The sequence below is a fragment of the Xenopus laevis genome, chromosome 3S, assembly GCF_017654675.1.
Source record: "Xenopus laevis strain J_2021 chromosome 3S, Xenopus_laevis_v10.1, whole genome shotgun sequence".
Classification (NCBI taxonomy): Eukaryota; Metazoa; Chordata; class Amphibia; order Anura; family Pipidae; genus Xenopus; species Xenopus laevis.
The window spans coordinates 56,959,965-56,979,175 of NC_054376.1; the positions used below are offsets into that span (position 1 = coordinate 56,959,965).

The 19,211-nt window shown below is 40.6% G+C and overlaps 1 protein-coding gene across 1 annotated transcript in view; it reads left to right on the forward strand.

Moving 5' to 3' along the window:
- The first annotated feature begins 2,876 nt into the window (after positions 1-2,876).
- Positions 2,877-19,211, forward strand: part of klf13.S (Kruppel-like factor 13 S homeolog) — a 39,738-nt gene continuing 23,403 nt past the window's right edge. The window contains exon 1 of the mRNA XM_018255505.2: positions 2,877-4,054. Coding sequence (XP_018110994.1) covers positions 3,565-4,054 — 490 coding nt within the window. The 5' untranslated portion in view covers positions 2,877-3,564. The remainder of the gene's footprint in view (positions 4,055-19,211) is intronic.

The following is a 19,211-nucleotide window of genomic DNA, read 5'->3' on the forward strand; positions in this document are numbered from 1 at the left end:
AATGTATAAATATATAGGTACAGGATCAATATATGCTTGGGACTTACAGTATTTCAGATAAAGGGTCTTTTTTTGTAATTTGGATCACCATAACTTAATTCAGCTAAAAAAAAGTCATTTAAACATTTAATAAACCCAATATGCCCATCAATATCTATTAAGACTAGCTAGGTTAGGATCAAGTATATGCTACTGTTTTATTATTACAGATTAGAAAAAAAAATTACATTTGTTTGTTTAAAATGGGGTGTATTGGAAATGGCCTTCCCATAATTATGAGATTTCTGGATAACTGGTTTCCAGATAAGGGTACTGAACTAGGACCAATCAGAGGTGGGCCAAGCCAACCAAGTGACCCAGGCAACCTCCCCTCCCCTTTGTGTGCATGCCAACATGAACGTTCATGTGTTGTGATGTTGTGCGGGGTAGGGGAACTAGCAGTGACAAGCTGGGGTAGAGGGAGCAAGAGAGCCCAGCTTGTAAAGCCGCGCCTCCACTGCCCACTAGTTCCCCTGCCTCTAGGCAACAAGCAGAAGCTGGGGAATGAGCGGGCCCTTGGGAGCGATCATCCAGCAGCCCCTAGAGAGCAGCAGACATGTGTCACCTATGTGTCTGTTGCAGCAAGCACTTAGCACACCCCTTCCCTGATGGCACCAGTCCTCCTGTACCTTCAGGTCGATTTTTCAGAAATTTCATATACAAATGGCTAAGTTGAGAACAGCTTTGATGTTTGGTAATTAGGAGTAGAAAGACATGGTTACATATTTTGGATACGGCAGAATCTGTAATTTTCAAAAATATATGTTTTCCTGTGGTAAGCCGACTAAAATATGCCATATTTTGTTGAAGTGTTTTGAAAATTCAGTTATTTATTGCTGGGATTTTTTTGATCTATAGAAGTCAGAGCTCTAAATCTTGCTTTAGAAGTGGAAATACACCAAATTTATCGTAGATTGAGAAAGTTCAGTTTCTTCTGAAAAAAAAAAAACGTATAATTTTCCTAGGTAAACTAAAAATCCCCCCAACCCGCCCAGGAGTGCAAATGAAATGGGAAATTCTGCTGGCACTGTTTTCCGACACATTTAGGGGCCGATTCACTTACTTCGAGTGAAGGATTCGAATTTAAAAAACTTCGAATTTTGAAGTTTTTTTTGGGCTACTTCGACCTACGACTATCGAAGGATTCGAAGTAAAAATCGTTCGACTATTCGACCATTCGAAGTACTGTCTCTTTAAAAAAAACTTCGACCCACTAGTTCGCCATCTAAAAGCTACCGAAGTCAATGTTAGCCTATGGGGAAGGTCACCATAGGCTTGCCTAACTTTTTTTGATCAAAGGATATTCCTTCGATCGTTGGATTTAAATCCTTCGAATCGTTGGATTTCGAAGGATTTTATTGTTCAATCGAAGGATTATTCCTTCGATCGTTCGATCGTACTATCTGCGCTAAATCCTTTGACTTCGATATTCGAAGTCGAAGGATTTCAATTCCCAGTCGAATATCGAGGGTTAATTAACCCTCGATATTCGACCCTTAGTGAATCAGCCCCTTAAACACATTCTTTTATCAGTAGCCAATAAATCTGCCTTTATGTTTTTTAAGCATGGGAGGAAACCTGAGTAACCAGAACAAACTGACGCAGATAGCTCCCTCTCTAAAATTGAAACTAATACCCAAGCACTACATTGCAACATCCATACTACTTGCTACTACTGCTACTGTATCCAATTTTAAATTATGTACCATAACATAATGTATCATTTTTGTTATCTTGCCGTTTTCATGGTGTCAAATTAAATGCTTTTTTCCCTTTACAGAACTAATGCAGAAAACAGAACCCATATCTGTGACAAGGAGTAAATTCACCTGATCAAGCAAGATCACAATCTCAAGGGGGACAGCCCTGTTATAAAACAAGGATACACCTATTTTTCATCAGGAGACAGCTGCATGTCAAACCAGGAGTGTTAAAAGAGAAAAGCTACTCTATTTATAACATTTATGCTAGCTTTATATTCATGGACACAGTTCAGCCCATGAGTACAGATTATTCTGCACTGAGAACAACCTTTTTGTACATATCTGTATCAGTTAATATGTGCAGGAGCTGCCCTATTGGTCTTTCTGTGAAATGTCAGCCATAGATTGAAGTAAACAGTGTCTCAAGTGGCCAGTCTTTCACCAAAACAATAAAAACTTGTCCCTACAAGTGTAAAATGGTGTCTAACTGGAGGGGGTGCCAAATAACAAAGGAATTGCATGGCCCCCATATTGGCACTTACCTATATACTTATTTTTGAACTTACTTTTATATAATTATTTTTGGATGACATCACCAACTTATTTTAAATTGGCACACCGCATGGAAAATGCTGGACAGAGCAACCAACCACCTTTCATGTCACAGGACACTAAATTATCTGAAATACATGGTTCTAAATTCTAAAGTTTAGATAAAATTAATTGTTGCGGTGGCTGATATGCGGACACATCATCCAGGTACAAAAATGGCACTTGTTGTTGGCAGAGTGCACTGCTGGTCACCTCTATGACCCCTAACATTTACAATGAAGTGAAAGGATACCTTCATATCAGTTCAATAACATGTGCTCTGTATCAATATGGAACTGACAAAAGGAGATGGTTATAAATATAAGCACAACATGAAAGGGAGAAACACCTTGCCTCTTTATAGGTTGATAAAAAAAAGCTCTTTGTTGTGAAGATCTATTTCTGCCTCCTGGGAAAGCTCAGTATATAATGTGGTTAGGAATAAATGGTAAAAGCACTCCAATAATGCCTCCATTAGCTTTACCGAAAAGGCCCTCCATAGAGAGCCATTGCCAGACAAAAACACACTTTTGTATAAAATGATGAGGGTATAAAGAGGGGAAAATGGTCGCTGGCAGGGATTAATTTTAACTGTAAATCCTATTACTGAGCCTGTAAATCCAGCTCTGTGAGGCACTGGGTAGACTCATTGTCAGAGCTGTACAATGATGAATAAATTATTATTGAACTCAAGGGTGGTGTTATCCCTTCTCATGTTGCCTGCAGTTGCCAAATTGCAAGAATGCAAGGGCCAATGGGATCAGTATAAACAAGCCTGTGATTGGTTGAGGGTTCTGGTTTCATCCCTTCTGCTACAGGCTGTGTTGGAGCAGAACAGCCCAAGCTCTGCAGATCTGCTGCTAGGAGTCAGGGATGACTTCTTCTTCCACTGCTCTGCCCAGGATGTGGCTGCTTGGTGACGTCACCCACAGATGTTTCTCCAGGCCACACCCCCACGTGGGACTGAACCCCATTCACCAGTGCAATAGCTGCGAGTAAAAAGGCAGTTCACATGACTGCGGGGCAGCTCGGCATGTAGCGCCGATATTATACCTTTTATTTTATATTGGAGGGGCTGTCAGTTTACCTCTACTCTCCCCAAGACTCAGATGCGTTTATTTCCCTATGCAAGTTGGGCGTGATCTCCATGGACCAAGTGCAATCCCGGCGAAGAAAGCAGCAGCTTTTCATATAAAAAGAGAATAGAGTGCAATTGGGGACAGGAAGGAAAATGTCATCGGCGGTAGCAGCAGCGTGTGTGGATCAGTTCGCTGCCGAGTGCCTTGTGTCTATGTCCAGCCGCGCTATTGTCCATACTGCGCCTACTGGCAGCACAGCGGCACCTCCTCCTCCTCTGCTGCCGCCGCCGCCGGGGGAAGACAGGAGAGAGAACGCGTCTCTGTTCGTGGTGGCCAGGATTCTGGCTGACCTTAATCAACACGCTCCCAAGCCCGGCGGGGAGAAGGCAGCAGAGTGCGCCCTAAGTCTGGTGGCCGCTGCCAATGAGGCTTCTAGTAGGGAACCTCCAGCCGGCAAACTCGCACACAGAGCGGCCACACCTCCCCTCATACAGGAGACAAGCCCTAAACAAAGAGCCAGACGTGGGAAAAGCAGAAGTGACCCCGAGTCACCCCTCAAAAAGCACAAGTGCCCCTACTCCGGCTGCGAAAAAGTTTATGGCAAATCCTCCCACCTGAAAGCGCATTTGAGGACACACACAGGTCAGTGGCGCCACGCACACGTTGTAGCATGCTGGATGGTACCATGGGGATGGGGGGGGGGTTACATATTGATGCCACTCGTTGGTTTGCCCCGGGGCTGATTATAACCTAGTGCATCCCAAACGGATAATAGGCGCACTGAGGCAACTGCACGGCCGGTGACGGTCACACCCATGTGTGTGTTATAGGCAGGTGCCATAGAAGGAGCACTTCTCACGGCTGATCCTAGTAACAAGTGTGTGAGGGGGAGGGGCAGCTGACTTATTTCAGTGTTAGGGCCCACGGGAGCGAGCGCTTCAGGCTCCTCGTGGAACGCAGGGTGCGACGACACTTTGCTTACACTCCATTGTCCTCTGAAATAACAGCATGGATTGGCATTTATATGCTAAACTCGCAGCAGCCGTCCTGAACTGTAGCTCTTATCAGCCACAAGGGAGCATGCTGGGAGTTGTAGTCCTTATCAGCCCGTGACTTTAACATTGGCTTTGCTGTGCTTCCTCATTGCGGCAGTTGTGGCTCAGGAGAGCGGGGGCGTAATTAGGGTCACATTTGCCACGACAGGAAAAAAAGGGGAACTAGAGGAGAGGTGGGAGGAGCGTTAGCGTCACGCAGGGTCCCGGGTTAGCAGGCCACCTCATATGACCTGTGACACACACCGCTCTGCGTTCCTCCGCTATGTACAGCAACGACTAGGCGCGCTTTAGTCTTTTAGCTGAATTCAGCTCTCACGGGTGCGATAATTAAGTGGTATAAAAAATAGGATTCGATTCCAAAGTGAGCTATGTATTAAAAGAAGAAAAAAAGTTCTGGGTGTCTTTGTTATGAGGAACACGCCCCTTTGACCACGCTCTCTTTGGCCACGCCCTCGGAGCGTTTGCCGCCCATTTTTCTTGTCACACTTTCCCTCCCACTAACCAGCGACCTCGCCCTTTGCAGGGCAGCCCACTCTTCTGGCCAGCAACAGACATCACTAACGGATCCCAGATTTAGGGCTGGCTCTCAGCTAAACGTGGATAAATTAGTGTGGTGGGGCCTGAGCAAGCATGGCGGGCAAATAACCCTGCTGTACATAGTACCATCATGTTCACATAATAAAAGTTCATCCTTCCCATCAGAGCTTGTGCCAGCTCGTTTTATACCAGTCACGTGTAATATTTGTATGGGGATTGGTACAGTGATGCTCACAATAACCTTCTGTTGGAAACATGCTTTACATGGAGAGTGAACATTAAATCCATGAATTGCCTCTGTTCATCCCTTCATTGGACTGGGATTTATTGTGTGTATCATGCAGTGGTTGAAATGGAGAGATTATACTCGTCAGTGGTTTCTTGGTAGTCTCTATACTGTATATTTTTCTGTGTTTGTATTTTATTGCTATTTCCTATGCTATAAAGCAATTCTGTAAGCATTCAGAAATGAAATTGTTCTAATGAACAATGTGATAGATTCTCATAAACAATAATACCCTACATCGAGCCCTTCAACACAAATCCAAAGCAACGTTTGAACTTGTTATTCTTCAGCTTCTAGAATTTAAGTGATTTTTTAGGCTTTATTTTTGGTGACACAGCAGGAGATAAAGCACTGTGTAATCAGACAGACCTCTTGCTGCCAAGCTGTAGTTAGTTTCCTAGACATGGAGGGGGATGGGCTGCTGGCATTAAAGGGGCTTGTCTGGCAAACAACGAGCAAGGAAGAAATCATATCCACCCAGCTGCAGTATTGCAGGGCTTGTGTCTCATTTATTAGTCGAGAGAGAGCCTGCTGCTAGGTGCCTGCTTCTTATGAACCACAGTCCCCAGATGTTGGACTACAATTCCCTGCAAGTTATAACCCTTGGTTATGTGCTGAAGAGTCCAGCCATATCCAGACATTGTTGAGTTAATACCTATGCATATAAGCCACATTTTAGGGTGGCAGTCCTGCATATGTGACAGTTCCTACCATTTTGCACATATTAATGGTGAAATTCATTAATATTGTGTCATCACACCCAAGCATCACCATAGATATATCCACTATAAAGTATGGGGTTTCATCTATGGATATTATTGCTGATGGTGCTTAGTGTATAAGTGCAAACTGGCTCCCCTGGCATCTGTTGCTGGTTAATTGGTCATCAATGGAAACAAATATTAGGGGACACTTTTTCAGTCAGCTTTATGAGCACATACCTCAAGTGACAGGGGAATTTGATTTTCGGGGGTCACTAGTCATTTTGAGAAATTCATGGCAAAGAAGTGCTGTGCTAATCCTGCATCCTGGCCATGTACTCTTTGGGAATAGCCACACAGAGCTGCTTTAAGTTCTGCCAAATGTGGCTCCAAAGTCCCTGTAGCAGACCATGACCATAGCTATCAATATAAATTGTCTGTAAAGCACTTATTTCAGCAGTGGTTAGTTGATAGTATCCTGTAAAAACATAGTGACGCATCTCCAGATTACTGTTGCTTGTAGGTAGAACTCAGGGAATAAGAGGGGAGGGAGAAACTGTGTGCTATTCTCATTTAATTTAGGGTACATTAAAGGTATTTTTCAGCGCTATATAAATAAATGATGATGATGTACATTGTCTCTGGCAAATTTCGTAGTAGTATACGTTAAGTAATTTCCCCTTCCTTCTTGTGATATTAACGTTGTCTAGAAAAGTCTTGGTACAGCTTCCTGACAATATCAGCTTTCACTTTTCAGACAATGTTATGCCTCAAATTCTACACCTCCTTTCCAAGTCTTGTCAGCACCTCTTTGCCTTGAGCTTCAGGTTTCTGGGTACATGTGATCCAGGCCTGCGCCAGAAAAGACTCCAGCCTCAAAGGAGTATTTAGGTGTTGATTTCTATACTGCCCATAACTATTTCAAAAGCCTAGAAGTGAATGCGATAAGGACTTTAAATTGTAAGCTCCATTGGAACAGGGACCGATGAATGAGGAATAATAAAGGATATAAAAAAAAAAAGACAAGTGTCTTTAAGTTGATTGGTTTAAGTTGTCGTAATTTAAAAAATATAGCACAAGTCCTACAATTATAGCAAAAGTCTCTCTGACTATTTCAGGTTTTGGTGTATGTATATAAATATTTTATGTTAAATTAAAGTGAAGCTCTTTTATAATCAGTAGTTCCAACAAACTATCATAACCCTTTCTGCTGCAGAAGTGGTTAAAATCTATGTGTTCAAGTCCCTAGAGAGCAAACATTTACCTGCTAACTTCTGCAGCAGTAAATACACGAGATCATTGTATTTCCAGCTGCTTGACTAGAACTTTGAACTATTTTTTTCTCTTTTGCTCTTACTCCCAATGGAGGCTGAGTGGTACTTGCTGAGTCTGCAAAGCAGGATGTAAGTGTCTGCATTTGGTCTGCACTCATATGACCCACATTGTATCCTAACAATGAAAGATCTTTATCTGCCAGGTCATATGATTTCAACAAACTGCGCAAAAAAAGTTGAAAACAAAAAGGGGAAAACATCTAGAAGATTTTATATGTATTAAATGTCTGTATCTGGACAGTGAATTGAGGGATTTTGTTTGGCTTTTTATGCATTTTGGCCTTTCCAAGCAGCCGATTTGCAAATGAAAATAATCGAAACACATGCTTTAATACTAAAAACAGAACGAAAACCACATTCCAGATATATTTAGGATCCACGTTTATTTTCTGCCTCTGGAGCCTCCATATTTAGCCATAGCCAAATAATAATACACTGTAATCCACATGCTTTTTATATTGCATGTTGTATAGCTAAAGACACTTTTTTTGGCTGACTTTGCAAGGTTCAAAATATCTAATGTGGAAATAATGTTGGGGAATATTGTTTCTTTTATAAACAGAATGGGTAACCATTTATTATGAATGTGCATGATCCATGGAAAAAAGACTGAAACAAACTCTGCATACGTTGCCAGTGTCTGACAGTTGGAGTTACACAGAGACCCTTTGTGCTTTTGTTTATCAATGTATGGTGGATCAACTGGGAATTTGCAAAAAAGGCAGTTTAGGTCAAATGGTGGTCCTTTTATTTTCTAGCATGTAAAAAAAATAGTTATGCTTTGGTCAACATATTTAATTGTATCTTTTTTACGTATAATAGGAGTTTAACCCTTTAAGTGCCAGCAGAATTTCACATTTTGGTTACGCGAAATGCCAGCCGTTTTTGAAACATTTTGTGCTCTCTCACTTTAGGGGCATTTTCTGAGGGGAAACCTATAGTTTACCTAGGAAAACTATACATTGTTTTTTTCGGTAGAAACTGAGCTTTCTAAATCTGCCTGAGTTTTCATGTATTTCCAACTGTGCAAAAAAATTTATAGTGCTAAATACCAAAAAAAAATTAAAAATTACCATTTTTCATCGTATATCAATTTATACCAGAAAAATATTTCATTTTAGGGATGAAAATCCAACTGATTTGGAAAGCATGATGTCTCTCGAACGTGCCAATACCAGATATGTATAGTTTTAGGGAGATTTAGGATTTCTGTACAGCAAAAACTCCCGGCAGTATATTACCGAATTTTGAAAGCACTAAGGCAGAAAACGGCATGCTTTAGATTCCAAGGCAAAAAATCCTGAAACCGTAGGTTTACCCCAGAAAACCATACATTTTTGAAAAGTACACATTCTGCCGATTACAAAATGGGTAACTATGTCTCTCTACTCCCAACTACCAAACATAAAAGCTTGTCTGAACATAGCGGTTTTTCAAAAAAAAATTCAAAATTCTGAAAAATCATTTCAAAGTTTTTATTTTGCTGCTCCGCATATCCCAAACTATATTAGGTACCAAGAAAAAGCACCTGAAATATGATTGCCAGGGGTCCACTGAACAGTTTGATACCCATTATGCATAGGTTTACCAAAGTATCTGGCATTTAGAGACACCAATATGAAGTTAGCACATCCAAATTGTTCAGGACTTTACTTCAGCTACTGGGAAATCAACACATTGACTGCATTTTTTGTGGGGTAAAAACACAGAAATATATGTTTACCCCCCAAACCCATATATTTTTGGAAAGTACACATTCTACTGAATCTAAAATGGGTACCCATGCCTTTCTGCTCCAAACTACTGAGTCGCAAGGCTTTCCCAAAATTGTCGGTTTTGGTGAAATATCTGAAAATTGCCTCAAACCTTCAACTTCCCAGCACCATATCGCCCATGTATCATTACGTACTAAGAAAAAGCACCCTAAATATGATTGCCAGGGTTCCTCTGAACATTTTGGTGGTCATTGTTCATAAGTTTACCAAAGTATCTGGCATTTAGAGGCCCCAAAATGAAGTTAGCGCATACAAACAGTCCCGTGGGTAACTTCAGCTAATGAAAGATCAACACATTGACTGCATTTTTGTGGGGTAAAAACACAGAAATATATGTTTACCCCCCAAAACCCATATATTTTTGGAAAGTACACATTCTACCGAATCTAAAATGGGTACCCATGCCTTTCTGCTCCAAACTACTGAGTCGCAAGGCTTTCCCACAATTGTCGGTTTTGGTGAAATATCTGAAAATTGCCTCAAAGCTTCAACTTCTCAGCACCATATCACCCATGTATCGTTACGCACCAAGAAAAAGCACCCTAAATATGATTGCCAGGGTTCCTCCAAACAATTTGGTGGCCATTGTTCATAGGTTTACCAAAGTATCTGGCATTTAGAGGCCTCAAAATGAAGTTAGCGCATACAAATAGTCCTGTGGGTAACTTCATCTAATGAAAAATCAACACATTGACTGCATTTTTGTGGGGTAAAAACACAGAAATATATGTTTACCCCCCAAACCCATATATTTTTGGAAAGTACACATTCTACTGAATCTAAAATTGGTACCCATGCCTTTCTGCTCCAAACTACTGAGTCGCAAGGCTTTCCCAAATTTGTCGGTTTTGGTGAAATATCTGAAAATTGCCTCAAAGCTTCAACTTCCCAGCACCATATCACCCATGTGTCATTACGTACTAAGAAAAAGCACCCTAAATATGATTGCCAGGGTTCCTCTGAACATTTTGGTGGCCATTGTTCATAAGTTTACCAAAGTATCTGGCATTTAGAGGCCCCAAAATGAAGTTAGCGCATACAAACAGTCCCGTGGGTAACTTCAGCTAAAGAAAGATCAACACATTGACTGCATTTTTGTGGGGTAAAAAGACAGAAATATATGTTTACCCCCCAAACCCATACATTTTTGGAAAGTACACATTCTACAGAATCTAAAATGGGTACCCATGCCTTATTGCTCCAAACTACTGAGTCGCAAGGCTTTCCCAAAGTTGTCGGTTTTGGTGAAATATCTGAAAATTGCCTCAAAGCTTCAACTTCCCAGCACCATATCACCCATGTGTCATTACGTACTAAGAAAAAGCACCCTAAATATGATTGCCAGGGTTCCTCTGAACATTTTGGTGGCCATTGTTCATAAGTTTACCAAAGTATATGGCATTTAGAGGCCCCAAAATGAAGTTAGCACATACAAATTGTCCTTTGGGTAACTTCAGCTAATGAAAAATCAACACATTGACTGCATTTTTGTGGGGTAAAAACACAGAAATATATGTTTACCCCCCAACCCCATATATTTTTGGAAAGTACACATTCTACAGAATCTAAAATGGGTACCCATGCCTTTCTGCTCCAAACTAGTGAGTCGCAAGGCTTTGCCAAATTTGGCGGTTTTGGTGAAATATCTGGAAATTGCCTCAAAGCTTCAACTTTCCAGCATCGTATTGTCCATGTATCATTACCAGCATAAAGCATCCTAAATATAAACATAGGGGTCTACTAAACAGTTTGATGCCCAATATGCATAGATATACCAAACTATGTGGCGCACAGAGTCCCCCAAATGACAATATGTATAGACATTTTCACGGCTGACGCGCTGGCTGCTGCAATATAACCACCCGGTGTGTGTATTATGCGACATTAGACCACCTAACAGTACAGAGACCCCAGAAAACCATATATTTTCAGAAAGTACACATTCTGACGAATCCAATATGGGTAAATAAGTGTTTCTACTGCATACTGCCAAACTGCAAAGCAATGCTGAACATAACGGTTTTTATCAAATTTCTGAAAATTGTCACAAAGCTTGAATTTTACCCCATTATATGCCCCACATTTCGTAACTTATCAGCATAAAACATCCTAAATATGAACGCCAGGGGTCTACTGAACACTTTGATGCCCAATATGCATAGATATACCAAACTATGCGGCGCACAGAGACCCCCAAATGACAATAGTGTATATACATTTTCACGGCTGATGCGCTGGCTGCTGCAATATAAGCACATGGTGTGTGTATTATGCAACATTAGACCCCCCTAACAGTACAGAGACCCCAGAAAACCATATATTTTCAGAAAGTACATATTCTGATGAATCCAATATGGGTAAATAAGTGTTTCTACTGCAAACTGCCAAACTGCAAAGCAATGCTGAACATAACGGTTTTTATCAAATTTCTGAAAATTGTCAGAAAGCTTGAATTTTACCCCATTATATGCCACACATTTCGTAACTTATCAGCATAAAACATCCTAAATATGAACGCCAGGGGTCTACTGAACACTTTGATGCCCAATATGCATAGATATACTAAACTATGTGGCACACAGAGACCCCCAAATGACAATAGTGTATATACATTTTCACGGCTGACGCGCTGGCTGCTGCAATATGAGCACCTGGTGTGTGTATTATGCGACATTAGACCCCCTTAAAAGTACAGAGACCCCAGAAAACCATATATTTTCAGAAAGTACACATTCTGACGAATCCAATATGGGTAAATAAGTGTTTCTACTGCAAACTGCCAAACTGCAAATCAATGCTGAACGTAACGGTTTTTATCAAATTTCTGAAAATTGTCACAAAGCTTGAATTTTACCCCATTATATGCCCCACATTTCGTAACTTATCAGCATAAAACATCCTAAATATGAACGCCAGGGGTCTACTGAACACTTTGATGCCCAATATGCATAGATATACCAAACTATGTGGCGCACAGAGACCCCCAAATGACAATAGTGTATATACATTTTCACGGCTGACGCCCTGGCTGCTGCAATATAAGCACCTGGTGTGTGTATTATGCGACATTAGACCCCCCTAACAGTACAGAGACCCCAGAAAACCATATATTTTCAGAAAGTACACATTCTGACGAATCCAATATGGGTAAATATGTGTTTCTACTGCAAACTGCCAAACTGCAAAGCAATGCTGAACATAACGGTTTTTATCAAATTTTTGGAAATCGTCAGAAAGATTGAATTTTACCCCATTATATGCCCCACATTTCGTAACATATGAGCATAAAACATCCTAAATATGAACGCCAGGTGTCTACTGAACACTTTGATGCCCAATATGCATAGATATACCATACTATGTGGCACACAGAGACCCCCAAATGGATATATAGTAGATAAAATTTACAAGGCAAAACAAAATAAGGCAGTAAAGGGTGAAATGCAAAAAAATCCAATAAAACCACAAAAATCAATGTTTTTTTTTTCCAGACTAGTGTTATCGGCCGTCAGAATCACAGTTTGAATATTTTAGATGGGCCAAACAGGTTATACGGCTAGAAACAAGTGAACACAATATATGCAGAACTGAAAATGCAATAAAATGGCTAAAAATGCACCAAAATACCCAAAATTGCAATATAATCACCGAAATAACATACAAAAGGTATTGCACAGTACGGTTAGCGAATACGCTATTCGTAATGGCAATAAAACATTTTTTTCAGCCAAAAAAAGAGACGATGCGATAAGAAAAAAAAAAAAAAGCCACAATGCCATGTATGTGCGTGTGCATGTGTACAAATGGTAAATTACATGTTATGTGTGCGTGTGCACGTGTGTGTAAGTGCAGTGAGTGTAAGTGACCCCCCAATCCCCAAAAATGTATGTGTAAGTGTGTGTAAGTGTGAATCTAAGTGTGTATTACTGTAATAAGTGTGTGTTGGTGTGTTTGTGTGTGTAATTGTTGCACTAACCTGAAAAAGTCGCTGGAGACTGTTGCAGACGATCAGGAAGAGCCCCTGGAAGACATCTGCGACGTGGTTCCTGTCTCTGTGCTGTGGGGGCGGAGATCGACGGCGCGGTGTATGCTGCAGCAGCAGGACACGTAAGTAACACGTGCCTGCTGCTGTTTTTGGGCCCCTGGGCGATCGCGCCCCAGGGGCCACTCGATCCCCTGCTCTGCTCGTTGCCTAGGGGCAGGGGATCGAGGAGGAACGGAGCGAGCTGCAGCCGCTCCTCCGCTCGAGAACCAGGAAGTGCTGCAGAACGTAGAATCTACGTTCTGTGGCATTTCAAGTACCTTTGCCACAGAACGTAGATTCTACGATCTGTGGCATTTAAAAGGTTAATAGGTAATTAACCTTTCTTTTGTCTGTTAGCGTTCTGTTAATGATGATTATTTAAAAGCCTTAGTAAAACTGTAAGCATGCACTTTTTATTACTCTTAATACTTGCAGACTTAACTAGATTTAGGTACACATTTTTGACCCAGGTACTATGGGGATCCATTATCTGGAAACCCATTATCCAGAAAGATACAAATTACGTTAGGCCAACTCACAAAGACTCCATTTTACTTGATCCCAACTAAAGCTGGCCATAGATGTAAAGATTTTTAAAAGATCCAATCATTATCGTGAGACCACGTTTATCTCGAAATGATCGTACGATCATACGAATTGTCCATCAACTAAAAAGACCATTTGCCAGGAAAACAAAGGGTAGCTGCCTGCTTGTCCCTGCAAACATAGATAGATTGCACTGGGCCCGATAAAGATTTTTTAACCTGGCCGATCAATTTTCTGAAAAACTTAAGATGTACTATTGTTTGAATCCAACCGCACGTTAATTTGGAAGGATTGGTTGAACTTCGCTAAAATCGGTAGTTCGGCATGAAAAATCTTTGCGTCTATGGGGACCTTAAGATATAATTAATCCTTATTGGAGGAAAAACAATCCTTTTGGGTTTATTTAATGTTTACATAATTTTGTTTTAGTAGACTTAAAGCATGAAGACCCAAATTATGGAAATGTTTCTTTTCCAGAAACCCCCAGATCTCAAGCATTCTGGATGATCCATACCTGTGTAACGTAGAAGTCCAATCTCATAGTCACTAGCAAAATTAGTGCCCCTTGGGCAGTCATGGAGTTTGTGCTCATAAATACCTGCTGTCAATAAAGAGCTCAATACATTCTTGTACTCCTACCTTCCATACATGTCATGAGGCAAGGTGAGAACGGCAAGGAGCGGCCAGTTACCAGGGGTGGCAAAAAGCCGCCTCTGGTAAATTTAAGAGCAGAATCTCCATTTTTTAAAACGGAAATTCGGCTCTGCTAGTGCAGCGAGCACTATAGCATTCGCTGCACTAGCAATGTGGCCCCTCCTTGACCCCCTCCGACGCTAGAAGTGAGAAGCAGGGGCGGCCTGAAGCAGCAGCACCTAAAACGCCCCTGTTTCCATACACATATTTAACCTGCAGAGGGGAAGGGAGAATTTAGGGTATAAATGAACTGACGTAATAGACCCAGGTATCGTTATACTATAGGTATGTATTTCTCAAGACCTATTACTACCTTGACCTAATAAATAGTGTAGGCATTCAATGGCCGGTCATTTATAATGGGCCTGGTAAGCCAACAAGTGTTACATTGGTAAGTTAGATAGCCCTACACAGCATAGACATCCTTTAAAGTTGACACTATAGAATTCTGAAGCTACCACAACTCTGAACATGGCAGTAATTCCAGGGTTCCCTCAATGAGTTGCTTCAATAGTCACAGCAGACTTGTGTCAAAAGAATTGTACACGTTTACCATTGCAACAGAAGGGACCCAGTACTGATGTTAGCTGCACCTTGCCTACAATTTGCTACCACATATGTGCAGTTGCATTCATTTTGACATATTGCTGCAGCATGAGCAGCTTCCTATGCAGCTGCATTTATGCTGGCATTGTGAGAAAATATACTGCATTACATGTTAAAAAAAACATGGTTATTTACATCCAAAGTTGCACTTTGCGCTTCTGCAAGCAAGGCACATTGGAATAAAAAATTTGGACCTAACCGTTAAGGTACAATAACTAGTGATAGTGGAGAACATATAAATAGCTCTGCTGTTAAGAGATGGATGGTGTGAGCCAAATGTCCGAATGAAGCATTAGGAATAGAGGGGAATATTCAGGAGCAGTTACATATGGGTTGAACGGTGGGCTGAGTATGTACTAGTGCAAGAAAAATATACTGCATTGCAGGTTTAGTTCAGGCTAGTTCAGAAACCCTGTGTGTATAGGTAGCATGTGTTTTATAGTGCTCCAGTTACAGTGTGCGTGTATGTGAACAGCTTGTAGCATAAGGATTATAACCAGTTTATGGATACATTTGGATTACCCTATCCACTCGGGCGAAATACTTGTCCAAACTATACAAATGCAACCATGTCCTGTTCAGCCATATATTTTTAAACCCTGAATTATAGTAATCTCATAATCCAAAATTGTTGTTAGTGATTATGGCTACCTAGAAATCACAGCCTTATATTATGGACAGTTTGCTGCCAGTAGTGTGGAGAAGGGAATGCATTCAAACCCTCTTTTCACACAGTTCTGCCAAATGGGAGAGGAGCTGCTATAAATTATAGTGAAATTCAGAGATTATTCAAAATGCATTATGTTGGAGGGGCACTCTCTACATTACCATGCACATGGGATTTATTATGTGGAATACTTGGGACCTGGGGTTTTCCAGATAAACTTTATATCAGCATACCAACACTAAAATATTATATAAACCCAACAGGATTTTTTTGCCACTAATATGGATTTATGCAGCTTAGTTAGGATAGTTACATTTACTGTGTTATTATTTGCTTAAAATGGACTCTAGGACCCAAATTCACTAAGCGCCGAAGCGTCTAACGCTAGCATTTTCGTTACTTCACAAATTCACTAACGAACGCTGTCGTAAATTCGCTAGTGTTACTTCGCACCCTTACGCCTGGCGAATTTTCGCTACGGACGTAACTACGCAAATTCACTAACGCGCGCCGTGTACTGAACGCTACCTTTTACGCTAGACTTCCTTCGCCACCTCAGACCAGGCGAAGCGCAATAGAGTAGATAGGGATTGCTTCAAAAAAAGTTAAAATTTTAAAAACGCTGGCGTTTTTTCTATATTATGGGTGATAGGCTGAAAAAGATTGAAATTATTTTTTGTAGGGCAAAAAAAAATATTTTATTTGATGTTTTGAAGGTTTCCCAGGCATTTGTAGTGATTCTACGTATTCCTCCATTGAAATTTGAATTTGGCGCCGTATGCAAATTAACCATCGCTAGCGTAACTTCGCTTCACTTAGCGAATCAACGCTAGCGCAACTTCGCAACCTTACTCTACCCCTGTGCGCAACTTCGGATTTTAGTGAATTTGCGGAGCGCTGGCGAAACTACGTCCGGCGAATTGCGGCAAAGTTGCGCCTGGCGCAACTACGAATCTTAGTGAATTTGCCCCTATGGGCGATGACGTTTCTATTATTTGGAGCTTTCTGGGTATCAGTTTTCCAGAAAAGGTGTGCCATACCTGTAATTAGTATCACTGGCTTGAAATATTTGTAATTCCTTCCTGTACATTAGAATAAAGTACTTTTTGCCTGGGTGTAGCACTAAACGTCTCCTTATAGCCACGCTTTAAAAACAATATTTTGCACTTACATTAAGCAGGCACACACGCAAGAGTAAAGGGGGGATGCAAATGGGATTTAATTGCTATTCATTCCAGGCCCCTTTGTAGATTTTTTGGCTGCAGGGGGGCTGGCAAGCTCTAGTTACACCACTACCAGCCACGCCTCATATGTGGTACACTTCCAACAGTATTATCTGTGTAACTCAATTGATTATCTTACAGAGCCTGGATAAGATATCAGGAGGCCATCATTATTAAATGGGCCAAAAAGTTTCAGAACCAACATGGTCCAGGAGTGGTTGTGTTGTCTGGCAATATCCAGCCTACTGAATCTTTCTGCAGTCACCCAGCTGTAGTCTTCAGTATTTACATACATTTCTCCCATGAATGCAAGTGAATGGCACTAGAACAGGTGATTCTGCCACATTGTAAATAGTCTTCTGTTCTGACTGTGTAGTTATTCCAGAAGCATGCAATGAAAGGGGCCTTTGAGTACCGGGATAGTTTAAATTGGTGGTCTGCAGTGCAGGAAATGGGGTCGTAATTAGTATGAAAAGTTTTCAATTGAATTTAATTCAGTCTGACAGTAACAAAAAGTTAAAAAACCCGAACTGTTGCTTAGCTGTATTTTTAGAATTGCCATATTTTGTCATATTTGGTTACAATACAGAAGCAACTTTGCATAATTCCATGCATGTCTCTGTGACAGGAACATCCTTACACTTGAGGTATTACACTTTCCTGCTGAGCCCAGTGTTTTGCAGTTCTTTTGTGTTACTTGAATTATTTGTGCCAGAATAGGCCAATAAGCTGTAACATTGGAAAATGGAAGTTGTAGAACAGTAACACAAAAAATATGAAAGTTTATCAAAGTAATAAAATTATCATGTACTTTTTCCCTGCACTCGTAAAAGTTTTGTGTTTGCTTCACCACAGCTTTGTTTATATAAACTATAGTAGTCTTTTTCCAGTGCAGGGCAACAGTACATTATAATTTAATTGTTTCGTTTTTTTTTTGGTGTTACTGTTCTTTTAAAGCAACAATGAGGGGAGTCATTTAAATAAAGCCATAAATATAGTACACTATTGAATTAAAAAGGAAGTAATATTATTATAATCGTATTTATAGTGTTGTATTTGAGAGGTAACGAGTCATTGTATTTGAGAAGCAAGATTGCTGAATGGTGGTTTTTCTGCAAAGCACTGTACGAGACAAAAACTGTATTTTGGCTACTTGACTTAAAGCACATTGCCTTGATCAGATTCTGTAAAATGCCATATGGATTTTAAATTTGTGCTGACTTATTTGCATCTGTCATTTTCAATAATAAATACAAAATCCAGGGCATTATGTTACTGCTATGTTCTAAACCACAAAATCTTGGTGTATGCAGGTTTAAAAAGGGCTGAAAAAGCATCACCACCCAGAAGGAAACCTGGTCTAGTAATATTCCCAAAATAGGACCTCCAAGCAAGCAGAAGGTTTCCCATGAGGACAGCTTCCCATCTGCCCACAATACAGAACCAACTCTTTTATCAGTCATTATTTGGTGTGTTGGGGTTTGGACTTCGTAAGAATTTGTGGAAAATTAGGGTTCCCCCCACACAACCCATTTGTCTCTCTTCCATAATTAACCCATAATTAGGGATGCACTGAATCTAAAAGTTTAGGATTTGGGCATATTTCTGCTTGGTGCCAGCTATAAATATTTATGATACATGTATACTTTCCCTTTCATAAGCCAGCAGGAACACACAAACCAGCAAGAACACACAAACCAGCAAGAACACACAGACTACCTGTACTTAGTCTGCTGAAAATACCACTGTATACAACCCTGTTCATATGGCCTGTTCATTCTACCATACCATACCTTAATTAGCAAGATGATTTATAAGTAGCCACTGGGTATATGTCAATAGCAGGGGTGAGCATGTAGACCGTACTACTCTTAGGATAATGTCAGATGACAAAATGGCCCATCTACATAACCTCTTATACTATTTTCTAATATAAAAAACAGTTATTTTAGTGGCAGGGGGGTGTAGGCACTCATTTATTTTTCCTCACCCGGCAAAGCATAAACTAAAATAGAGAACGGTATTTAAATTAGGTTTGGGAAAGTACCAGTAGCACCTGGTGATTATTAGATCCCCCTGATGATTATTTTCTTTAAGGATAAAATGTCAGATAACCAGTATTCCAGCTGTTGCTTTGCTACACTGACGTTTTACATCCAGACATATGGTCAAGTGTTGGGATTCTTGGGCAAATGGGTCTGTACGGCTTTGGTAGCTAAGGACAGCTTTAGAAACAACCACATTATCAAGGAAACCTTTTTTTTCCTGTAAATCCTTAATAGCCATTTACTTGTCAAAATAGAGATGTGAATCCCAAAGGGCTGAAGATTGCAGTTGGCTGCGTTCTGTTTT